Here is a 19,354-nt window from a genome sequence, read left to right as displayed (position 1 = left end):
TTTGGGATAAAAGGGTGAATGTCTCATCTTGTAATGGCTTCAAGCTGACAAGGGTCGTAGAGGTGTCTCTAAGTTCACTGGGGGTTCAAGCCAGGAGGGAAGACAGCAGCAGTGGCATCTAAGGGGTGTCGTCTGACCCATTCAGTCATCCCATGATCTCCAAACTGAAGGAGCCTAGAGGAAACAAATCTCAGGAGCAGATTAAAAGTGGGGTGTCATCCAGGGGGGAGATGGCGACATTTGGCAATGGGGCCCTTTGCAAAAAATGCATCAGGTCCCAGCTGTGGGCTGCCTTAAGGATGCCCACCCTACAATACTGAACCCTACTGTACTGTGAGAGTGAAGAAGCCCCTCCCATAGCAAAGAGAAATATAACGGTCCTACCAGCCATATCCAGGGATAGCCAGGGTTCCGATGTCCACATCGTGGTGAGGTGAGAGGGGCAGCTTGATTAAGCCCCAATTCCTGCTGGAGGACAGGGAATGGGGGAAGCAGCTCGTCCCCTCTAGGCAGTCCCTCCTCTATTGCTCCTCCTGCTTGAGCTGAGGACAAGGACTGAGGAGTCTCCTTGGGCAGCTTCCATGACACCTAAAACACGGATCTTTGTTGTTCCCAGCAATGTCAGCAGCCAAAAGTAGGGACTTTTCTCCAAATCTCGCTTTAATTCTGTGGCTTTCTCCTCGGCTGCAACTTGGTCCCTATCATTAAAGACTCCAATAGCTGTTTTTAAGAGAGAAATTTGAGGGACCAAATCTGGCTTCTGCAGCTTCCTCCATGTACTGGGGGAGATTGTTTAATATTAACGTCTCCCCATGACAGATCAAGGAGGGTGTTGGCCTTGGACCCCTCAAAAGGCTGGGTGGGGTCCTCAAAGTAATGGCCAGGTTTTTCTTCCATCTGAGAGGGATTTGACTTTGAAAGAGGCACCTCTGCTCTGAATGTCTCTTCCTGAGAATCTGCTGCTTCTCCCAGGGGGCAGAAGTTAAAATCAGCATCCTGAGGAGGAGAAAAAAGACTGGGAGTCTCAGGATCTGCTTTAGGTGAGAGGGATAGAGTTAAAGAGATACATACTCTTGGACTTAAGGTACTGTTCTGGAAGGTATTCAGAAGCCTCCTGATAGGGACTGCATAGAGATCCTAGAAGAACAGGAAGAGAGGGAGTTTGCTTTCCTTCCAGCAAGTTTAAGCAGCATCCTGCAATGCTGTTTTAATTTAAGCTTTTTAGGTTTGAAATCTTTCAAGTCGAATTTGTTTCTGCCTAAGGAAGGATCCTTAGAAACAGAGGTGTTTTGTCCCATTTTGCCACAAGCCTTAGGTTCCCCAAATCCATAGTGCCTTGTCCTTCTCTAGACCTTTTTCTAGTGATGGAGAGGTGACAAAATGTTCCTTGATTAAAGCGACTTGTTAGAGAATGCAGGAACTCCATTCAGGTGTCCCTGAGAGAATTCTGCTAGGTGTGGAGCCCCAACGATCCCAAGTTTTCCCAGGAATTTGGATTATTCTGGTTATAGAATAAAACAACAAGAAAAGGCTTAACCTCATCCAGATTCTTGGGGATTTTCAGTCAGAAAACCAAAAATGATGCAGTGCTAGTGGAATTGGCATGGGGAATCCCCTCTGGTCAGTGCACAGATCCAACAGTAAAGAATTCGTGAACCCAGAAAAAGAAAGTTTATTGTTCACTAAGAAGGAGCCCTCTTAGTGGGCAAAACTCATTAGAAGTTTGGCAAGAGATGGATTGACAAGACATGACAAGGCATACATCTTGGTCTGGGATTGGGAGCTGTCTGGGCTACTCAGTAAAAGAGCATCAGACAGAGATCGCCAATTGAATAAAATAATTTTTCTCAGAGTCTAGGAATTCCCTGTAGGGGATCCAGGCCACCCCCAAAAGATCAATGGAGGGTAATTTGATCGATATCTCCAATTGAATGAAGCCACTTAACTTTGTCTGGGAAGGTATGCTTTTTCCCAGGAGAAGGCCTGAGACCTCGAATCGCCCTTCTTTTATAGGTTAAAAGGGACACAGTTTTGTGCATACCCTTTGACCCAGCATTGCTGTTATTGGGATTATATCCCAAAGAAATACTAAAGAGCGGAAAGGGACCTGTATGTGCCAAAATGTTTGTGGCAGCTCTTTTTGTTGTAGCTAGAAACTGGAAAATGAATGGATGTCCATCAATTGGAGAATGGCTGGGTAAATTGTGGTATATGAAGGTTATGGAATATTATTGCTCTGTAAGAAATGACCAGCAGGAGGAATACAGAGAGGCCTGGAGAAACTTAAATCAACTGATGCTGAGTGAAATGAGCAGCAGAACCAGAAGATCACTATACACTTCAACAACAATACTGTATGAGGATATATTCTGATGGAAGTGGAAATCTTCAACATAAAGAAGATCCAACTCACTTCCAGTTGATCAATGATGGACAGAAATAACTACACCCAGAGAAGGAACACTGGGAAGTGAGTGTAAATTGTTAGCACTACTGTCTATCTACCCAGGTTACTTATAACTTCGGAAGCTAATACTTAATGTGCAACAAGAAAATGGTATTTACACACATATATTGTATCTAGGTTATATTGTAACACATGTAAAATATATGGGATTACCTGTCATCTGGGGGAGGGAGTGGAGGGAGGGAGGGGATAATTTGGAAAAATGAATAAAAAAAAAAAAAAAAAAAAAAAAAAAGGGACACAGTTTTACTCTTGTTACTTTGAGATTTGGAAGGGATGCTCTTTCTCTATACTTAAACCTTTTTTTTTCTTATTTCCCTTGATATTCTAGGTATTTTGAGTTTCCAATTTTTTTTTTATTTTGTCAAGTTTTGTAAAGTGCCATTTTGATAGTTGTATTGATGTTCTGTTAAAAATGAAAATTTACTTTGGCAATATTACCATTTTCATTATATTATCATGACCCAGTCATGAGTACTGAATGTTCTTCCAGCTATTTAAATTGTTCTTTATTTTAAGGAGCACCTTATAATTGAAGACATTCAGTAATGAGTGGGTTTGCATAGACTGACTTTAAAATATTTTATGCATTATATAATTATTTTCAGTAAAATTTCCTTTGTATTATTGCCTCTTGGATATTGGTTTTCTATGGAAATGTCATTGATTTTTATTGGGTTTGTTTAGTTGCCTGCAACTTTTCTGAAAATCTTATCTCAGTTTCTCTAAGATTTCTTAAGCAAACCTTCATCTTATCAATAATTTTCCCATTATTTGTCTTATTTCATGCAGCAGATGATTCATTGGGTAGAGTTCTGGACTTAAGAGTTAGGAAGATCTGAAGTCCTACTTCAAATGTGAAGTAACACTGGGTCATGCACTTAATTTATTTTTGTAGCCTCATTCCTCCCACAAAAGGGGATAACAATACCAGCTGCCTGATAAAGTTGTTGTGAGGATTAAGGGAGATATCATTTTGTAAAGTGCTTAGCAAATTTTAAAGCACCAAAATAAATGTTAACCTATTGTCATCGTTGTCATCATCATCATCATTCCTTCTCATCCTACTGCTATTGCTAGTGTTTCTGGGGTGATCTCACATAAGAGCAGTGAGAATGGACATCCCTTGCTTTACTCTTGGATTACTGGGAAAGCTTCTAGTCTATCCAGATTACATTTAATTCTTGCTTTTGGCTGTAAATGTTAAAAAAAAAAAAATCCATCCATCTATACCCCTTATTTGTAAGATGAGTATTATATTTTGTCAAAGAATTTGTCAGCATCTGACATTCAGTGGGAGAGCCCTTGTTTCAAATGTGTCCTGGACTCTCTACTTTCCCTCACCCCGTGTGCCCAGTCAGTTGTTGAAATGCTTCGCTTGTCCCCTCAGAGCCCCTCTATGCACCCAGACTTTGTGGCTCCCTCCATCACCATGTTCTCCATTCTTCCCTCTGCCTCCCCATTGACATTCCTGCTGCAAGGCTCCCCCAACTCCAGTCTGCCTCACTCCATCAGCTTCACCAGCTCCCCTTTGTCCCCACCTTCTGAAAGTTCTTCATTCCCAGCCCCCTGGATCATAGAACTCATCAGCCAGGACACACTAAACAAACAAGAGACAGGGCCTGTCCTCGGGGAGCTCACCATGTAATAAGAAAGACATGAAACAAGATCCTGATGGGCCTCAGGCTGAGCCTGGCACACATAGGTGCTTAATGAATACCCTTTGATTGTTCAGTATCTTTTGTTCACTATGTTATCCTTGACTTTAGCTTGGGAAATCTGGGGGGTGTAGCCTGGCTATGCTAATGACTAAGCCTTTTGTGCCTCAGTTTCCTCATCTGTGAAATGTTCTCTGGTGTCTCTTCCAACTCTCAGTCTAATAATAGCTCCTTTATTATGCTGACTGCTGGGGCACGGGGTGGGATAAACCAGACAGACCTTCCCTAGGTGGGCTCCCTGGGCCCAACAACAGGGACATGGAATTATGATCTTTTCCGTTTGGCTGATTGTTGGCTGCTTTTCCCCTACCGGGTAACAAATGGAATTTCTAGCCTGCCTTCCTATCTCCATGGCCCATGTGCTTGGCTCATTTATGCGAAGGTTCCTGAGGCTTGCTGACTCTGCCCTAGAACCCCTTCTGGAGCATGGGTTGCCCTCGGCTCCCGGGACCTTCATGAACCTCGCTCTCGGGTCCAGGAGCCAGCTGTGTTGTAGGACTGTGTTAACTCTGCCTGAGATGCGAGTGGTCCCTTGATGATCGATCCTGTGAGGGTAGCACCTTTCTGGACTTCTCGTTAACCTTGATTATCTCTTCCTGGTTCAGTTTCTGCCTGGATGAAAGAATTACTGTCTGGTAATTGAGACTAACTAAACGGGAACCAGCCTGGAGTAAAAGAGGCAATTTCATTTGTTGTATTCTTTAAGTGTTCGTTATTCTTGTCTTGTCAGAAAATAGTGCTGATAATAATTATAAATTTTGTGCACAAACCGCTTTCAAGCAAATTTCTGGTTCAGACTCAGATCTAATATTTTACATCCAATTAGATCGCATGAGTCCAAATCGTCTCTCAGTTTGGTTCACTGGATGTACTGAATAATTCCATTTGTAAGCAGAATGGAACCATAAAACAGCTGCTGCTGTAATTTCCCTAACTGGACCTCATTAAAGAACTAGACCTTGTGCTGCAGCGAGCAGTGTGGCATTGGGCTGGATGTCCGCCTGCTTCTTTCCAGTTCCATGAGAGCTTCTCTAGAGCGACGGTTTTCCCAGTGTGACCATGCTGTCACAGCAGATCACAGCTTCCCCACGAACCCTTGTCAGGAGATTCTTGCTGGTGCCCTTACATAGATCACCCTGGGTTGCCTGCCAAGGCTCTGCAGGCTGTCCTCTGGTTCTCTGTTTATCTCAGTGGCAGGAGCTGTCCAACTGCTGATCCTGGCCCTTGGCCCTGACAGGCCCCCTCTGGCCTTGCTGATGGGGCTCTGTGGGGGCCGTAGAGAACAAGCAACCTCATGTGCTAAGGTCACTGGTGCTTCTGCACAGGCTTCACTTGTGTACACCAAGGGAGGACGCTGAGGGCTCCTAGGGGGTTTCTGCCAAGAGCTTCACCCCTCGCTGGGACCTGAGGCTGGGTTCTGGTTAGGTTTCTCTGTGTGTGAGCTTCCTGAATGAAACATGGTCATTCTCCCACACCCTTCTGAAGAAACTGGGGGCCTCTTCTCTCATCATCCTCAGTGCGAGGTTCTTTGTCTGGTTTGACATACTTCCCTTTGCCTGAGTTCAGGAGTCTCCCTCACTTTAGTGTGTTTTGTTCTTGCAGATTGTAACTTACAGCCCAATAATCTTTTTTTTTTTTTTTTTAAATTAAAACTTTTTCTTTTCTTTTTTTTAAGTTCCTTAAAATTTATTTTTTTATTTTGTTTTTTATTAATTTTTATAATTATAACTTTTTTTGACAGTACATATGCATAGGTAATTTTTTTTTTTTTTTTTTACAACATTATCCCTTGTACTCCCTTCTGTTCCGAGTTTTTCCCCTCCTTCCCTCCACCCCCTCCCCTAGATGGCAGTCTGCATAAAACTTTTTATTTTCAAAACACATATATAGATGATTTTCAATATTCACCCCCACAAAACCTTGTGTTCCAAATTATTCTCCCTTCCCCCCACCCCTCCCCTAGATGGCAAGTAATCTAATACATGGTAAACATGTGTAATTCTTCTATGCATATTTCCACAATTATCATGCCGCACAAGAAAAATCAGCCAAAAAGGAAAAAAAGTGAGAGAAAACACAATGCAAGCAGACAACAAAAAGAGTGGAGATGTTATGTTGTGATCCACATTCAGTCCCCACAGCCTCTCTCTTTTGGTTTTCTCCATCCCAAGTGTAGAGGACCTGGCCTGAATGATCTCATTGTAGAATTGATCATCGTGTAATCTTGTTGTTGCTGTGTACAATGATGATCTGGTTTTATTCACTTCACTTAGCATCAGTTCCTGTAAGTCTCTCCAGGCCTCGCTAAAGCCATCCTGCTGATCGTTTCTTATAGAACAATAATATTCCATAACATTCATGTACCATCACTTATTCAGCCATTCTCTAACTGATGGGCATCCACTCAGTTTCCAGTTCCTTGCCACTACAAAAAGAGCCCCATAATATTCTAACATGTTTGTGGACCACTCTTGTTCCCCAGTTGGTGAACATCTCCTTTGTTTCCAGGTTCTTGTTGCTCAGGAAGAGCTGTGTGGGGTCCTTTGGGGTGGAGGGGACCTTTATTCTCCCTTACATGCTTTAAGGCTTTGCTCAGATCCAACCTTCTCCATAGTGCAGACCTTATAAAATGTCTGGCACTAGCAGGTGTTCAGCATACAGTGGTTTGGATTAGTTCTTTCTCTCATTGGTTTTGATGGAACTAGCAGGGAGATCTATGGGCAAGGGGTGGGAGCCTTCCAAGTGCCCCTCCCCCAGGCCTCACTCACCCCTTGACAACATGAGGGGGAAGAGCTGGTTCTTCTGCCTCAGATAGGGGAGCTCAGGGTCAGCTGGATGTCAGGTAGCTCTCCTGATAGCCTAAGATGTCAGAGACTTAATGTAGCGCTCTTCAGTTATGGAGAAGGATTGCTGAAGCTCATGAGGTGCTCTGACCCTGAGCTGGGGCTCTCATTCCCTTTTTTAAAAGATGGAGATTGGAAGCCATGATTTCCCAGGTCCCTCCCTTCTTGTAGGCCGATGCTTCCGCCATTCTCCAAAAGGCTTTTCCTCTATAGAGGCCGTTCAGGTAACGTTAACGAGGGGAGTTTATTCTGTGTGTGTGTGTGTTTTTTTTTCCATGAACATTTTGGCAGAAAACGGAAGGCGACGGAAAGCGTGATTGGGAAATGTTATATTATTGGTGCTCAAGCATTAGGCTTCTGATTTTCATAACGTCCTCGGGGAACTATTGAGGATTTGCTATTTCCAACCCTGGCTGTAAACTGCAAGTTATTGCTGGTGCCGTCACCCAATTATTTGATGCTTATTTTACTTAGACTTCGTAATTTGAAAAAGATTAGATGTCAAGACTTCACATTTTGGTGATTATATTACTAAGGCCTTCTCTTTAATCATTTCTTTTATTCCTGGTATTAATCATTAGCTCTCAGCTGTTTGCAAAGGAACCTAACCCTGGATGTCTAAAAACTTAAAGGAAAAAATAATTGCTTCATTTGCAGTGGGAATGGGGAATATTTGTTCACCAATGAAAGTGGAATGAATTCTTTGGCCGTTGGCTGCTGCTTATGATGAAACGAGCCTTTTCTTATTGTGTGTGGAAATTGTCGCTCTCATTACTGCATATTTAAGCGTTGGGATGATATGAACCATAGGAGGAGAGCTCGAGCCCGGGATCTCTCTCTCTCTCGTGGAGGAGGCACACGATAGCAGCTGGAGAACCAGGGCAGGTCAGGGCCGCCAGTAATCCTGGGCATCGCTGAAGGTGCTTGGAGTTAAACAAGGCTTTTATTTGGTTTATTTGTTCTGTTCTTTGAGCTTAAAAAAAAATTTTTTTTACCCACGGCTGGATTTTGTTTGAATTCCAGAAAAGAGATGATCTAGGGAACATGAATGGTGGCCCAAAGAGAGGCCAGCAGTTAAGGAGCCTCTATTCCTCTCTGGTCCTTGGGCAGAGATCTAGGGTGAGGTTAGGATCCAGGCAAAGGATTAGTGGTAATGAGGAAGTGAGAGCTGAAATACCTGCAGGGTCATCTGATCATCTAAATAAAGATTTAGAGGGGGAAGGAGGGGGAGCAGCTGAGCCCTGGGCTCATGTCTCTGACACTAGGTCCAGGCTTCTTCCATTGGGCCGTCCTGTGGCAGGGCATGGGGGGCACCGTGAAGGGAGTCACCAGAGAACAGCATGCATTTCCTGTTGGGGCGGCTTGGAGCCAGTGACATGGCTCCAGACCTGAGGCTGCACCTTGCCTAGGGGCTCCTGGTTGGGTGGCCCCCTCCCAGAGGACCACAGACTGTATATGTCTTTGCTTTGATGCCCATATTTCTGTCGTCTGGAAGCTGCCTGGTACAAGATGGCAACATCCCTGCTCTCGGTTTGGTTGCCATTGGCTCCCAGAGGAAGTGGCTTTCTAGGTCCGTGCTAGTCTTAGGTCTGGGATCTGGGGCCTTTTATGCTCGTCAGGTTCCGTGTGAGGAGGTCTCCCAGAGGTTCTCCCAGAGAGGACTGCTAATGTTTTCTGACATTTGCTTCCCTCTCTAGCCCTAGCCCCACCATGACCGGGCAGCCCTCTTCTGTTACATCATGGTCATTTGGTCCCCACAGCTTCCCTTCCAAAGCCCTGGCCCATGGCCATCCGGGTCACCTTGAGCTGGAGGGCTTGTTTTGCCAGCCCCAGGTCACCCCACAGAATTATAAAAGACCCTGGTGCTCCTCAGCTGAGGTTTGAACCTGAGGCCTCTGGCCTCCAAGAAGTACAAGGCTGCTTCCATGGGCACAGCCCTCCTGCCTGGGAGAGCATTCTCCCTCCTCCCCAGCCCGGTGACCTTCCGAAAGCCCTTCCCTTCCCCTTAATCCTTGGGTCTTCCCTCTGGGGCTGCTCTGTACAGAGTCTCTGCAGGTAATCTGCCTCACGAGACTGGGGACTCCTTGAGGGGCGGCCCCAACTCTAGCCTTCCTTTGTGAAGGTGCTTAGTCGGGGTTTATTGGCTGGCATCTTGTTCAGGTGGGCCCCCCAGGGCTTGGCTCAGGTGGTGGCCCTGGCAGGGCTGTGTTTGTTCTGGGGACCCAGGGGGTCTTTAGTCACTACTCTGGAGGGCAGCCATTAAAGGCCAAAGCCCGCCGCCGGCTCTTGGAAGCTCATCTCTGAGAAAGTAGAGTGCCGGCCTCATTTTATACTTTAGCTTGTTTTATGGTTTAATATTGTTCAGTGTGTTAATTATAATGTACTTGTGTTCATTGTAGCATGAACTATACATGTTAATTTCTAGATATAAAATTTTAATGCTAGTATCATCGGGGCAGCTTTCCATAATAAAAATTCCCTCTTTTCTCCTTTTTAAAGTAGCATACAAACCTTTTTTTTCCCTCTTCTTCATTAAGAGAACTGCTTGCTTTTGTTTATTGTTAGCATATCTGCAGAAAATTTTCAGGGTGAGAGAATATTCGAGCTGCTGCTCAGAGGGGATTTTTGGGCTGTGGAAACTTTCATTACTTGGCTTCCTCCTGCCCTCAGTCACTGGAGGTAACCGAGTTAGTCGCCTCTAATTCCCCATCACCTCCGCGTTGTTATGGGCACGTGCCACCGCCTTTATGATATTTCCCCCAAATTACTTACATGCACTCTCATCTCATGAGTATTCCGGAGATTCTCGGCTTCGTCTGTCTTGAAGCCTATGATTTGGGATTAGATTGCGTTGGCAATATTATTTCCTAGAATGCCTCTATGGTTCCTGAGTCAAACCCATTTGACACTTAATTCTCAAACCGATCTCTTGGTGTTTTATTTAATTTGCGGCTCTCTTACAAATTTATTCACATATCTGCGTTGGAAACTCTGTGGATTAAATTTGATCCACCTTGAAGTCAGTCTTTGTAATTTAACTTCCTTCTCTCTTGTGCCTGCTTGGGACCAACAGATTGGATGCTCTTCTTCTTGACGTGCTTGTGCCCAGAGGTCAAAGAGAGAGGAGATGGGGGCTGGGGGGAGGAGCTCAGCAAGCAAAGGATATCTTGAGGGATGTTGGACCCCAGCCCCATGGCTCATTGGGTTGGGGACCGGCCAAGGCCTCCTTCTTCACTGTACCTCAGTTTCTTTCTGTGGAAAATGACCAGGTTAGCCCAGATGATTTCCAAGGCTCATTGCAGCTTTGCCATTTTATGACTTGATTGGGAATGTATGAAGTCCCTGGAGAAATTGTGAGGCTTTTGAAATGAGGGGGCATCAGAAGGGTCACGAGCAGCATCTACAGGTTGAACAGGCAGAACCAAGAAAGAAGAGCCTATTCCAGTTATTTAGTTCTTGTTTTGTGTCCCTGGATGGAGAGAAGGCCCTCCGGTGCCCCGTTATCAGAACAGAGCCCCCTGCATGGCACCAGTACTGATGGCAGATGTCCAGCAGCCTCCATGGGAGGCGTCCCTTTCCCAACTTCTTGGAAAGCTCGGATTTTCAGCAAGTTTTTCCCAGGAGAACCATAGGTTTTTCTCTTTCCACTTGGAATCCAAATCAGCCTACTTAGTGGTGATAACCGAATAGAGTGTCAAGTGACTTGTTTTTGCACAGTCAATGACTAAAAATATCAGCATCTGCAAATATTGTAATCTGTGCCCTTTCAGAGTTTAATTATGGGAGCAGCTGCATTCTGATCATTTTATGGGATATTTGCCACCCCAGGAAAAGTTCTTGAGTAATCTTTTTTCTCTCTCTCTTTCTCTCTCCTCTTCCCCCAACCCTTTTGTTTTCACAGAGGAATTAAGAAAATTGAGTTGGTCTGGAATTCCCAAGCAAGTCCGTCCAATAACCTGGAAACTGCTTTCGGTAAGTCTCCCTTTCAGGCCGGCAGGAGACCCAGACCGAGGTCACCTGGAGTTTGGTCCCCCTATCTCAGGCCTTCAGCAAAGGCAGCAGCTTCCTTTCTGTGCTTGATTCCAAGCCCAGTTTGATAAGACTGTCAGAAAATGGGGATTATTAAGAATTCATGATGCCCATGTGTTTGTCTTTTCTGATTTTATTTCTCTAAATTTTATGTTCTAAGCAGTTACAGAAAGATTCCAAAGGACTTGGCCGTGAGATTGCAGATGGTTAATTCATTTTAACTCGACCGGCAGGTTTTTTTAATTGTTTACTGTGTTATTGGGTGGGCCCTGTGCCAGGCTTCAGGGGCATGGAGATGAAAAATGCCCCTTTGCAGACTCCTGGGGCAAATCCAGTTTGTACCCAAGTCAGGTGGTATTCTTCAAGGGCGGTGTGAGGGAGTAGGGGGCTGGGGAATGGAGGCAGAGTGATCAGGAGGACCAGAGAAGGAGAGAAGCCCATTGGCTTGGAGGAGCGTGTAGGCTTTGCAGGGATGAGCCTTGACAGAAGAGAGGGACTTTGGCCGCCCTAAGACGAGGAGGGCCTCTGCCGGCCGGAGCTCGGCCAGTGTCTGCATTGTCAGGGCTGTGGAAAGTTGAGTTGGGCCCCCCGGCTCTCTGAAGGGGTTCAGTGGCACCCTGCATTTACAGCTCTGAGCTCACCCCACCAAACCTGATCTTCAGGGGTAGGTGCAGGCCCGCCAGTGAATGCCAAGTGGTTGCTTCAGGTGGACTCTGCTGCCCAGCGTTGAAGAGTCCCCTTTGCTAATGAGTCTTAGCAAACGGGGAGCCCAGGCCTTCTGATCTCCGGCCAGTGCAGCTCTTAACAGTGACAATCTATTGATAAAGGATTCTCTTTCAATTACAGCTCGGCCCCTGCGGGCGCCTTCTTTTTCATTTGGGGCTTTGGAGCTAGGTAGGGGGAAGAGGGCGAGTTCATCAGAGAATCCTCCCCACTCTCATGTGGCGGGTTTTTGTGGCCCTGGCGCTGTGGCCTGGCCGCTCAGTCATGCGGCTCTCAGATTACATTTCACCAAGTTCTGATTGAAATACCTTTAGGACACCATTTTGAAATTTATTGAAAATGTGGTGCTCCTGGGTAGTGCCATTCGTTAATTATCTCTTCCAATTCTGTCTCTGTCAGCTGCGCCCCCTCTAGGCGCAGCCGCCTTCGAAGGCTGACCCCTGCTGCACCAGGGTTGTTGGGAAGATGGGGGCTTGTGCCTTCGGAGGAAGGAAGAGCGTGCGGGCGAGGAGGAGGTTGGTTTTCTGTCTGGTGGAGCCCCTGCAGAAGCCGACAAAGGGGGCTCTGGGAAAGGAGGTGTACCACATGGGGCCTCCCAGCTCTGGTTTTCACTGGCTGGTTCTTTGTCTTGTCTGAACCTCAGTTTGCTCATCTGTAAATATGCATTGCACCCACTGCTAAGTTTGGAGTCTTTGAGCATTGAGCAGTGTTTCTCTCTTAGCTCCCACAGTGTGTTCTGGGGAGGGGATTAGAGGCCCCTCGGAAAGGCACGAGGCCCAGTGGTAACTTTCCCTCTTCCTGGGAGATAACAGACAGGAAGAGCTGGGTACCGATCTGTGCATGACCAGGATCCCGGGGGCATCAGGGAAGGAAAGGAGCAGAAGGCGTTCTGTGCGGGTGACAGGCATGGCAGCATGGCTTGGGGAATGCGGCGGATGTGCCCATAGCCCCTTCATGTCACATAGGAAATCACTTATTCTCTGGATCTGGAGAATAAATCACTTACTGGGGCATCAGAGTGCTTTCAGCACAGACAGGTGGTTTTGTGTCCAGTCTTGGGGGGTAAGAGGAAGCTGTGGGTGTTTCCCAGGGAAGGTGGTGCTGTGGGCTTTAGGAGAAGCCGGCAAGGCCGGACTGGAGAGTGAGAGACTCGAGTGAGGGGTGGACCCAGGAGAAGTCAGTGGCCTCTGCTCAGGTCCCATGGCCAGTGTGAGAGAAGTCGGGACATAGGAACATGGCCAGGCCTCCGTGAACTGTTAGGTTCTTACTAAGTGCTAATGAGATAATGAGATATTAGGTTCTTACTAAGTGCTAAGTCGGTACTTGACAATTCTCTAGTTCTGGCCTTTACTGGGGAAGAGCTTGCATGCTTAGGAGGAGCAAGTTCATTGGTTGAAGTAATTCTTCCCAGAAGCCTTGCATTATCCCATGCCCATTCTCTGGGAGGATAAAGAGGGCAGCTCTGGAGGAAAAAGGGAGTTGTTTCTGGACCAGACTTGAGGCTGCTCTCTGCAGGAAGGGAAGTAGGCTCTCTACAGGAAGAAGAATCTGTCGAGAGATTTGAGTTGACACAGCAGATCTCCTCCCAGAGAGCGATCGGCAGCTTTTGGAGACAACAGCACATTATAGTGAACCTTTCTGGCGAGGAAGGGACAGGGATACCAGAGGGATGCCCAGGCACTGTCGGGCCTGTAAGGCCTCAGACTAGCTGCTCAAGGTGCAGGAGGAGCTGCAGGAGCGGCCCTTTCTTGGCTGGTTTGGTTTGTCTGTTCCCCCAGGGGCCGGTGGCTTTGGGGCATTGGAGCGAGGGCGGCTCAGAGCCCGGCATCGAGAAGGGACTTGGTGCTCTTTGTTGCCTTGCTGTGCCATGGGCCTCGTGGATCCTGCTCTTTAGTAGTCTGGGGACCCCGATGGCCACCAGCTTGGTTGCCTCCATCCCTAGGGGAAGAAAAGGCTCGATTCCTGTTGGAGATCAGTGGAAAGGGACGCCATTGTTCCTGTTGCAGTTCCCAGACTGTCTCCATTCTCTCCATGGAGCGTAGACTAAGAGCTGCTGTTTACAAGGGGTGCTTGTCCTGTCCCAGTGCCAGCCCCTCGGCCCCCCTTTGCAGAACTTGGCTGGGTGTGCCAGAATCTTGTATCTGAGGAGTGTGCACTCTCTGCATGACCTCTTGCTATCTGTACAGCTGCCATTTTGTCACTGGTCCCTCTGCTCTCTTTGCCTTCTAGCCTTGATTTTTGGCTGTGTATCATGGCCCTTTAACGCAAATGAGCCTAGGACTGGCCACATCAAAGTGGAGCTGTCCTGGTATCATCTTCCTGTCCTCTCCTCCCCACCTTTTTCCTTAGTAGTATTTTATTTTTCTAAATTAATATAGAGTTTTCAGCATTTTTTTTAAGATTTATTATTTTATTTTATTTTTTTATTATAACTTTTTTTTGACAGTACATATGCATGGGTAATTTTTTACAACATTATCCCTTGCACTCTCCTTCCTTCCCCCCACTCCCTCCCCTAGATGGCAGGAAGTCCCATACACATTAAATGTGTTATAGTATAGCCTAGATACAATACATGTGTGCAGAACCAAATTTCTTGTTGCACAGGAAGAATTGGATTCAGAAGGTAAAAATAACCTGGGAAAAAAAAGCAAGAATGCTCACAGTTTACACTCATTTCCCAGTATTCCTTCTTTGGGTGTAGCTGATTCTGTCCATCATTGATCAATTGGAATTGGATTAGCTCTTCTCTATGTTGAAGATATCCACTTCCATCAGAATACATCCTCATACAGCATCGTTGTTGAAGTATATAATGATCTCCTGGTCCTGCTCATTTCACTCAGCATCAGTTGATGTAAGTCTCTCCAGGCCTTTCTAAAATCATCCTATTGGTCATTTCTTACAGAACAATAATATCCCATAATATTCATATACCACAATTTATTCAGCCATTCTCCAGCTGATGGGCCTCTACACAGTTTCCAGTTTCTGGCCCCTACAAAGAGGGCTGCCACAATCATTCTTGCACATGTGGGTCCCTTTCCCTTTTTTATGGGGTCAAAGGGTGCACAGTCTGATGGCCCTTTGCTGCCCTTTCTCCTTTCTTCCTCTGTTTTTCTACTGAGTCCCATGTTGTTTGTACCTGTGCTGGGGATAAAGAGGCCAGGAGATGGGACTCGGCCTCCAGGAGCCCGCAGTCTGATGGGAGAATGAGCATGCATGACGCACAGCAGGAGAAAGGTGGGCCTGGATGTCCCTTCACTTTGCTCTCTTCAAAGGAAATGACTATTTTTCATGGCATTCTGGGCCATCTTCTGAGCTGACCCAGGGACTGGACCAGGCCACTGAGGGTGTCCCCAGGGGAGCCACTGATCTTGATGGCCCCCTGTTGGAGGTAGGAACTCCTGCCGGGGGGGGATATCCCAGTGGGGGTGGAGGGTCACTGCATTGATCATCCAGAAGGGTTTGGTCTGGGAGGGATTGTGGGACCCACAGATACTTAGGGAGAGAACTAGTTCAGTTTGATGAGCCCTCTTCTCTTGCCTTTGGAAGTTGTGAGGGCTGACCTCATGGCCCAGTTCCTGTGGACTTTCTCACTTTCCCTTAGAGGGGGCAAGCAGTGAAGTGGTCATTGCGTGGGCCTGATCACATCTCCTTGGGGGCCTCGTCCTCTCTGCAACAGGCAGGTGGTCGCCTGGTCTCTGGGCCACGGACGCTTGGTTAGATCTGCCAACAGGAGATGTAGAGTTGGTGCATTTAGAAATCTTTGGTCTGTTTTCATCTAACAAAAAGTGTGTGTGTGTGTGTGTGTGTGTGTGTGTGTGTGTGTGTGTGTGTGTGTGTAAGAGAGAGAGACACACAGACAGACAGACAGGGAGATCCAGATCAAAAGACCAACACAGAGAAATGGGAGAGCTGTTTCTGAGATTTGACAAAAGGAACATTTCCTTTTGTTCCTTCACGACTCTTCCGTAACCTGTCCATGTTACTTTGTTGGTTTCTGGGTCCTGCATTTACTTAATGAGTAAAAAATGTTACTTGAATTAAGGGGGAAAAGGGATGAGTGTGCACTTGTGCAGAATGATCTCAGACTGGCCGCCATTCCCTGTGGTACCATCGATGCCATCTAAAGTCTTTGCAAGTGACAAGGGATCTTTTCTCTAAACAAAGCCGGAGTGGTGTTTTTGGACCCCCCATGTTTAAGGTTCGTGCCAGCGAGCAGCGGGGTGAGGGGTGAGCCTAGGGCCGCCTCGGGGGCCGGCACGCTCCCCATGGGAGGTGAAGCTCCTCTGGGGTTTTCTGCCACCAAGAGAATTGGGGTCTGAGCATATGCCGGCTTTGTTTTACATTTATGATTAGTGTTTTTATAGCATGCTAATACAGCAATTAAGTTTTCTGTAGTTCTGTCATTTAAAATTCATTGCATACTTGAATATATTTCATTTGCATAATTTTCAGTCTTGCTTAATTATCTAAAGGCCTCAACTCGCATGTATGTTTTCTTTTAAAAGTGGTGATATCAGGGGTGGGGATGCGTTTTTCAGGAGGGCCGGCTGTTTTCCCATCTCCTCGGCCTGGCTTTTGACTGACTTTCAACAGCAGGGAGAGGACTGAGGCGTTGCCGTGGCGGTCCTTGCTCAGATCTGTGCACGAGCCGGTGCCTGGGCCGCGATGGTGGGACGGAGGGCAAGGCCTCGAGTATGGCCAGCTCGTGTCGGGGACGCTCTTATAGCCCAGAGTGCAGGCGAGGTGACCACAGTGCTTGTGCTCCCCCGTGAGGGTGGCACGCTGAGGTTCTGCAGTGACCGCCTGTCGTTTCTGTGCCCATGCTGCAGCTGCCTGGCGGGTGGGTCTGGAGACAGGCAAACCCGCAGATGGCAGGGGAGCCCCTTTGTGGGGAATGGGACAGCCAGATTGGGCTGCCAGGCCTGTGGTGGGCAGAGGGATGGATGGGGTGGTAGCCGAGGCAGCACAGACTTGGGCGGATAGGTGGTCCTGTTCTTGGCTGCCACGAGTGACCTGGGCGCCCAGTCTCCCAGCCGGCCCTCAGCCTGCCATCCTCCGAGCCAGTGTTCTGATTCCTGGTGGTTTAGCTGGATGTCATTCCTCTTGTTCTTGTAGACCTCCAGTACAAGACGCTGCTCCCCAGGGGGTTGGGTGGTGGGACAGCTGCCTAACACATTGATTTGGCAGAAGCCGGACCAGCAGCCGGCCCTTCCTAGTGCTCGGCATGGCCAGTGTGCAGATGCAAGCATGCCCTCCCCTCTGGGAGGGGGTTGGGACTGGAAGCGTGGTGAGGCTTCCCTTCTCTATGGAAACCCTAGGTCTGGACAGGAGGGAGAATGAAGAGGGCTGGGGGAAGGCTTCCTGGAGGAGGCCACCTTCTTTCTTTTCTGCCGCCACTTTGGCTTATTCCGATGAAGGCCTTTAACCGGCCCAGCCCTGCCAAGGGCTTAGGAGTAGGCCAAGTGAACGGGGGGGGGGGGGGGGGGGGTTTCTCCTAAAAATTAGGCTCAGATCTAGCTCTGTGGCCTTGGTGACAGAGGGAATGCGCTGCTTCAGTTTACATAACGTGAGAGGTTTGAAAGCTGCAGGGAGACTTTTCCTGGTGTGTCTTGAAGTCCTGTTTTCCTTTGATCACTTGTGGTTCTGAGCTATGGCTCGGCCTACCTCCGAGTGTCGTTTTTTTCCTTTTTTAAAAAATTTATTTATTGTAATACACATTGCTTTATGAATCGTATTGGGAGAGAAAAATCGGAACAAAAAGGAAAAATCACAGGAGAGGAAAAAAACTGAAGTAGTGAACACAGCATGTGCTGATTTACATTCTGTCTCCATAGTTCTCATTCTGGATGCGGGGGGCGTTTTCTGTCCAAAGACACGTGGGATGACTTTGGGTCACAGAACCAGTGAGCGGAAGCCGCCGCTTCCTACTTGATCATCGACAGTCTTGCTGGGATTGTGTACGATGGATTCCTGTTCTGCTGGTTTCGTTCGGCCTCGGTCCGTGGAAGTCTTTCCAGGCCTTTCTAAAAGCAGCTCACTCCTTATTTCTTGTGACCACGACTTCTTCGGCCGTTCCCCAGTGGATGGGCATCGACTTGTTTTCCGATTCTTGGCTACCACAAAGAGAGCTGCTATAGGCGTTTTGGCACATGGGGGTCTTGTCCCTCCTTGAAGGTTTCCTTGGGATAGAGGCCCAGGAATGGGACTGCTGGGGCACGGTGAGGCTGACTCTTTGGGCATAGTTCCAAAGGGCTCTCCACATGATGCGTGAGGGTCCCGGTTTCCCCACATCTTCCACAACATGAATCATGACCCTTTCCTGTCATCTGTGCCAATCTGACAGGGGTGAGCGGGTGCCCCGAGTGGCATTCGAAGAAGAGGGCATTCCTGGCATGGCCAGCCCGTACAAAGGCCTGGAGAAGCAAGATGGCAGGGCAGGTTGTGGCCAGTTGTGGAGGATTTTACATGTCTAGGAGAGGAGTCTCCCGGGATCCTAGAAGGAGGAGGGAGTTCCTGGGATCATTCAGCTGGAGATAGGTGGGGATGGAATGTGCTTTGTGGTTTCCTCCCATTTACATCGCCCATGTCTTGTAGGAATATTGGTTTTTCTCTCTAGTATGATAGGGACTTTTTAGATCCAGGAGTCTGGATTTGAGCACAGTGTGCCTGGTCCCACAGTAGGTGCTTGTTTCTTCAGAGCTTTTTGGCTGACACCCCTAGGATGTGGCTAACAGAAGGAGGAGGAGTTGAGGGTTCGAGGTGCAGTCCCTTGCCCAACCCAGCCTGGGGCTCTTGTTCCCAAGCTCAGGCTCTTCCCGCTTTGTTCTCCTGTCTCTCTCCTGTCCCTCAGGACTGGCACTTTCTTGCCCGTGCCCCTAGCCGCCTTCTCCAGGACTCAGGAGCCCTGCGTACAGGGACCAGCGCTGGCTCCCTCTGTCTCGTTGGGGCTCATGTGCTCTCTAACACTCTCTGCCATCCTGACTGAGTTTCCTTGTGTTTCCTGTCTCCGTTTGTCCTGGGAGCGTGGCCGTGGGGCAGTCCAATGGGGAACATTTCCTCTTTCCCTCCTCCAGCTCCCTTGCCTCCGGCCCTCCATCTGGAGGCTCACAGTCCTTGCCTCCTCTCCCTATCCCTAAGCAGCGGCTAAGTGTCTTTGGCTATGCTGCCCTTGGCCTCCGCCAGATGCCCCGCTCTGACTTCCACCGGGTCCCCCGCTCTGGCCCCTGCTTGCGTTTGTTGTAGGGCTCCCTAAGACTTGGGAAGTCGCTGCCATTCCTGTCCCTTCTGCCAGGCCCATGCCATGATCATGGCCTTTCCACTTTAGCCAAACATACTGGGACCGGACAGCCGCCTTCCATCCTTTGTCTCTAGAATACTTTCTTCTCATCACAGCCTCCCAACACTCATCAGTTCATCAACCATAGCCTCCTGGCTGTTCCTTGCACCTCTTGGCTCAGGATGGTTACTTCTTTTCTTTTATAAAAATGTATTTCTTTAAAACATAAATGCAAAGGGCCTTTTGTTTGCTGGCAGAATGTGAAGATGTTTGAATTGACTGGAATTCT

General features: G+C 47.8%; 1 protein-coding gene across 2 annotated transcripts in view; it reads left to right on the top strand.

Annotated features, from left to right (window-relative positions):
* The window catches only part of TBC1D22A (TBC1 domain family member 22A), a 280,355-nt gene that overhangs the window by 49,640 nt on the left and 211,361 nt on the right, over positions 1 to 19,354 (top strand). For both annotated transcript variants that reach the window (XM_074272072.1, XM_074272071.1), the window contains one exon: positions 10,930 to 11,000. In XM_074272072.1, coding sequence (XP_074128173.1) covers positions 10,930 to 11,000 — 71 coding nt within the window. The remainder of the gene's footprint in view (positions 1 to 10,929; positions 11,001 to 19,354) is intronic.

The sequence above is a fragment of the Sminthopsis crassicaudata genome, chromosome 5 (genome assembly GCF_048593235.1).
Source record: "Sminthopsis crassicaudata isolate SCR6 chromosome 5, ASM4859323v1, whole genome shotgun sequence".
In the NCBI taxonomy this organism is placed as follows: domain Eukaryota; kingdom Metazoa; phylum Chordata; class Mammalia; order Dasyuromorphia; family Dasyuridae; genus Sminthopsis; species Sminthopsis crassicaudata.
This window is presented reverse-complemented; position numbering and strand designations above follow the sequence as displayed.